We start from the raw sequence: 6,078 nt of genomic DNA on the forward strand, positions 1-6,078 counted from the left end.
TTCAGCTATGATGTTAATTGGATCTACCAGGATCCAGGAAAGGGCCTGGAGTTGGTTGGTGCAATATGTGCTGGTGGAAGGACAAACTATAACACAACATTGCAGTCACAACTCAGCATCATGAAAGGCACCTCCAAGAATGATGTTTATTTAAAGTTGAGCAGACTGAACGCTGAGGACTCAGCTACATATTACTGTACATGAAACAGAGTGTGCTGAAGTCAGGATGAGCCCAGACACAAACCTCTCCTGCAGGGCACAGGATGGGCTGGGATGCAGGGACAGCTTAGGACCACCAGGGGGAGCTCAGGGGCTGGCTCAGCAGCAGGTACAGAGGGGCTGAAGGAGTTTCCTGGCCTTGTCTGAGGTTGTCTCTTCATGTTCCACAACATGAAATCTGCAGACAGCTGTCATTGAATCTCTTTTAAGCAATGCTATGATATATCCAAGACACATAGAACATAGAGTCTTGTGTGTTTGTTTTAAAAAATATAATTACTTGCATTTCTGTGACATATAGTTATAGATATTTGTATTTATTTAAATATCTATCTATATCTATATCTATATATCTATATCTATATTACATTATTTCTTCCAGGAAATTAAAACAGGAAGCAGAAATACAGTATAATTTTAGCATACATCACACCCAGACTCTTTCTTGTGCCAATAATCCATGTTGTACATTCTAAAGAAACTACATCTACAGGATTAAAATAGTGTCCCATAAAATCTATGTCCTTCTGGTAAATAAGAATGCGACCTTGTTAGGGAATAGAGTCTTTGCAGATGGAATTAGTTAATTCAAGATGAAGGTGAGTCCTAATCCTGAAGGTTAAACGCAGACTCAGTGGGAAAATGGCCATGTGAAGAAGGAGTCAGGGATTGGATCTATTCAGCTAAAAGCCAAAGAATATCTAGCATTTCAGGCTGACACCAGAAGCCAGGAGAGAAGCATGTAACATAATCTCCTGAGATTTCTTTCCAAGGGAATATTTTTTGACTCAAAACTGAGCCAAGGCCTGATGCACACAGATCAGGTCAGTGGACACTGGGATTTTGAGAAGAAGAGAAAAGGTTTATTTGACAAAAGTTAACCTTTTGAAGACAGTAGGATAATATTTTCCTCAGGTCTGTCTTCCTCAACAGGAAAGTGAGGAATAATTATTGGATTAAATGAAGGGAGGTAGTTTTATGGATATTAGGGCTATGACATATTGGGATTGTTTAGTAAATATTGAAATTAATCATTACAAACTGGCTATTAAAATTGGCTGTGTCCACTTTTAAATTAGGGGTTGAAAGTTGGTTATTACTATTGGCAGATGGGTTCTGTCATATTGAGGGATGGACTTGTGATGATGCTGGAATTTATGATGCTCAGACACCTTGCTTACTTTCAGGTCAGGTACTCCTCTTTCCTGTTCTACCTGCACACTTTGATTTCTCTCACAGGAAATTTTATGTTCTGGGGTCTTTTTAAGTTAAGGTCCATTCATTTCAACACATGTACCACTAGTTTCAGTTAATTCTGTGGGGAAAGAAGAAAGCAGTAACTTGTCCATTGTTACATATGTCCCCCTTTATCCTTGAAAAGGGGAAATGAAAGTTTTAACAAGTTAGTAAGGAAGCAGAAATTCCAGTGAGTTAATGAATAGCAGTTTCAGTGAGTGTGACTGTTACTGTTAAAATTAGGCAGTTTTCTCATAGGTTCCCTGTTTTTTAACTGTGCAGATCTATACAGTTAAAGTCAGTTAAGGCTGATCTGGCTGAAACTGTTGAATACAAGCTTTTATTGATGGGGTGTGTAAGTGGCAATATCAGAGAAAAGAGAAATAAAAACTTTTACAACCCAGTTGTTGGGGTAGCTGCTTAGGCAGAGGGGTCATGAAAAAATGGTTTGGGGTCCACTACATATGCACATGTGCATAGATTTCTCCAGGACATCTAGCCTCCTGATCTCAGGAGAATAGATCCCTCCTGTTTTCTGCTACCAATTTTGGTGTTTTGCTTAGAAAGAATATGAATCTATGACATTACACTGGCTAGAATCCATACATCCATGTAATTTTTCTAATAATTTCAGCTCCCTAATACTGGTGGTCTATCCCAAGATGAAGTAAAAGTTTATATTTGGGCTGCATGGGGACCATTGTGGGGGTGACAGATGAGATTCTTTTGGGGTAGAACTAAGCTGGGTCCCTACAATGCCCCTCAAAAACCATCCTACCCTTGAAAGACTTTGGAAGGTGTTAGGAAGAAAGAAAGCAGCCTCGTTCAGGACAGATCTACCCAAAAAGTCTAGGTCAGATCCATGAGAGAAGTTTGTATTATGTCTAAATGAAGCCTAGGCCTGTCACAAATGTTAACAGTTTGGTAGCAATGTATCCAAATTCCTAATTGTGTTTGGAATCTCCTTAAAACATAAAATATAGCATAAATTCATTTTACAGGGAATGGCATATTAAAAGAAAATCATATACTTAAATTTCATTCTTCTTATATTTGATATAAGCACTGTGATATAACTTCTTTTGATTAAGTTTTAATACCAGAAGTAAAGAAAGCAAACAATGCCATGGAAACCCAAGGAATCAGGGCTAGGACCCAGATCCATTGACTAGCAGCTACACTGACCTGAGAAGTTTGAATAAATCCCACTCTCCCCATTGTGAGTCCCATCCTTAAGGCCCCAGGACACCATTGCTGTCCCATGATTCCAGGAAAAACCTTGTGTTTTTATAGGTAAGGTGTGTCTGGATGCCCCAAGTACTGAACACCCTCTCTATGGTGTCAGAGAAACTCTATCTGGAACCTCTGCCAAAGCTGAAGAGGGGAACTTGGTGCCACTGACCATGTAGGTGCCTTGGAAAACAGACTCAACAGACTCATCCCATCCTCATCTCTTTGTGGACTGAGAAGCTGCTTTGGAGGAGGGTGAGTGCCCATCTCTGTGTAGTCCAAGCCCATAGTAGGAGCAGAGTTATTGGGGCTTTGTTGAACCTCCTGGGAGGCTCTAGACAAGTTTCTTTACCTTCCAATGAGATTTTGTTTTATGAAACCTCTGCAGTCTCATCTGGAGGGCAGGCAGTAAATATGCAAAGTGAGGAGTTCCTCCCATTTAAATCCACTGCTATCCTTGCCCATTGGAGTCTCTCCAACATCCCATCTGGTGTCCTCTGTGCTTTCCCTTTCCATCCTCCTTCACAGATGGGGTCTGCCACCATCCTTGCCCTCATCTTGGCTCTTCTCCCAGGTCAGGGATGACCCAGGGCTAGGGGACCAAGAGGAGGGTGTGGATGATGGAGCCTCTGATATCTGTGTCCTTTGTCTCCCACACAGGTGTCCTCCCTGAGGTGCAGCTGGTGCAGTCTGGGACAGAGGTGAAAAAGCCCAGAGAGCCCCTGACAATCTCTTGTAAGGCCTCTGGATACAGCTTTACCAATTACTGGATTGGGTGGGTGCGCCAGCAACCAGGAAAGGGCCTGGAGTGGATAGGAATCATTGATCCTAGTGATGCAGATACAAGCTACAGCCCATCCTTCCAAGGTCAAGTTACCATCTCCACAGAAAACTCTGCCAGCACTGTCTACCTGAAGTGGACGAGCCTGAAGGACTCAGACACAGCCATGTATTACTGTGCAAGGGGCACAGTGAGAGAAACCACTTCCTGAGTGCATCAAAAACCCTTAGGGAGCCCACAGATTCAGAGTACAGCTCTTGGAGACACCCTCCACAGGGGATCTCTCAAATACAACCACTAGGGAAAATGGTCTTGCTGCCTTCAGTAGTGATAATGGGAAGAACAGCATCAAAATGAGACCCACATTCATAACCTGACAAACAGGGTCCCTGCTTCTGGGGGACACTGTTCCTTCTTGTCTGAACTTTGTTGCTTTCCTTTGACTTTGGCTCACACTGTGCCAACCAGCCAGGTGGCTGCATAAAGCTTGTTATATCATTAATCAAAAAACATTGTCTAATGTACACACATTATAAATGCCACATATTTTACTTAGTTGAAGTTCCACACACTTTCATGGTTTTCCTTCCTTCCTTCTTTTCCTCCTTCCTTCTTTCCTTGCTTCCCTCCTTCCTTCTTCCCACCATCCTTCCCCCATCACTTTCTCCATTTCATGTTTTCTATAATGCCTTAATACAATTGTCTTCTCTTTTCCTTGTTCTCATATCAGTGTATGCAAGATACACAATACAGGTTACTCTTTGTGTAAATGTGTTGTTTTTCTTCTTTGGATGAAAGTGTCATTATTCTTTTATTATCTATCTATCATCTATCATCTACCTATCCATATATCTATCCATATATCTACTTACCCATATTTAAATATTCATTTCTTTCCTCCCAAGTATAGTGTAGACATCAAGTAAGATCGCCTCTTAAAGCAGTTCCTGAGAACAAGATACCAAATTATCTGCATGCATTTAGTCAGGTCAAGTTGGAGGCTGGTGACCTAAGATTGATCTGAAAGTATGTCCCCCAAACACAGCTACTGAAAGGGTGCTGAGGTTGCATCCTATATCATTTTAAGTACAAAGACATGCAGACATTTGTAAATAAATACAAACATCAAGATCAGGTGTATGAGGCAATCTCTTAAAAGAATGAAAGCTCTCCTGATTGGTTTTGATTTGTATTTACCTAATAGCCAGTGAACTTGAACATCTTTTCATATGTTTTTCAGCTGTTTTTTAATTTCTCTTCAGAAAAAAATATCTGTCCATGACTTTTGCCATTTTCAGAGTTGGGTTCATTGCCTTTGGTTGTTGATTTGTGGGATCTCTTTATATATTCTGGGATATTAAACTCTTATCTGGTATGTGATTCCCAAATATTGTCTCCCATTAAATAGGCTGCCTTTTTACTTCTGGCAATGCCCTTTGATGTACAAAAGTCATCAATGTTAAGGAGACTCCATTTATCTACTTCTGGTAAATGTTGGTTGTTTATGCTTTTCTAGGATGTTTTCCATTTTGTCTAATTCTGATATTAGCATATAGCTGCTCATAGTATCATTTTTATTGCCTTTATTCCTATGGGATCTGTTGGCTATGTCCCCTTTCCCATTTCTGGTTTTATTTACTTGCATCCTCTCTATAATTTTTTGATTGCCTAAGTGTCCAACAATTTTATTGATTTTCTCAAAGAACAAGCCTCTGGTTATTTGATGCTCTCTCTTATTTTTTCATTATCAGGCTTATATATTTATGTTCCAATCATTGTTATTTCATTCCTTCTGCTTGCTTTGGTCTTAGTTTACTGTTCTTTATCTAGTTTGTCCAGGTTAACTGTTAATTCCTTGATGTTCACGCTTTTTCTTTTTTAATATTTTCAGGTAGGACAATAAATTTCCCTCTGAGCACCACCAATGCAGCATCCCATAAGTTTTGATATGTTTTGTTTTCATTTTAATATTCCTCAAGACATTTACTAATTTGATTGGATAATTTCCATGGAGGTGTTACCCACCCATTCATGGTGGTTGTTAATTGGATCACTGGATACGTATAAAGGAATTCACCAACAGAAGGAATATAGCGCAACAGAGAGTGACATTTTGAAGTGGAGGTAAAAATAAGAGAGGACAAAACGACTCAAGAGCAACATTTTGGGGAATACCATTTTGAAATGCCCCCTGGGAGCAAGCAGATGCCAGACACATGCCTTCTGAGCTTAGAGGGGTTTTCTAGATGCAAAAGTCCATCCTTCAGTTATGGTACCCTAATGTTGTTGATGCCTTGCCTTGGACAACTTATGGCCATAAGACTGTAAACTTGTAACCAAATAAACCCCCTTTATAGAAGCCAATCCATTTCTGGTATTTTGCATAATGGCAGCATTAGCAAACCAGAATAAATGGGTACTGTTTTTAATCGATTCTGCCAATAAATGTCTCCATATTTAGAGGATTAATACATTAACATTACATGTTTTACTCTAGTTGCAGTAATATCTTCTACCTTATTGTTTATTGGAGTTTATATGTCATATCTCATTTTTCCTCTCTTCATTTTTGCATTTCTAGATAGTCCTCATTTCTGCACTGTTCTCCTGAC

General features: G+C 39.8%; 1 gene segment (V, D, J or C); it reads left to right on the forward strand.

Moving 5' to 3' along the window:
* The first annotated feature begins 3,164 nt into the window (after nucleotides 1–3,164).
* Nucleotides 3,165–3,677, forward strand: LOC119515692. The segment is given in 2 exon segments: nucleotides 3,165–3,259; nucleotides 3,346–3,677. Coding segments are annotated over 2 exon segments (378 nt in total).
* The last annotated feature ends 2,401 nt before the right edge of the window (nucleotides 3,678–6,078 follow it).

The sequence above is a fragment of the Choloepus didactylus genome, chromosome 19 (genome assembly GCF_015220235.1).
Source record: "Choloepus didactylus isolate mChoDid1 chromosome 19, mChoDid1.pri, whole genome shotgun sequence".
Classification (NCBI taxonomy): domain Eukaryota; kingdom Metazoa; phylum Chordata; class Mammalia; order Pilosa; family Megalonychidae; genus Choloepus; species Choloepus didactylus.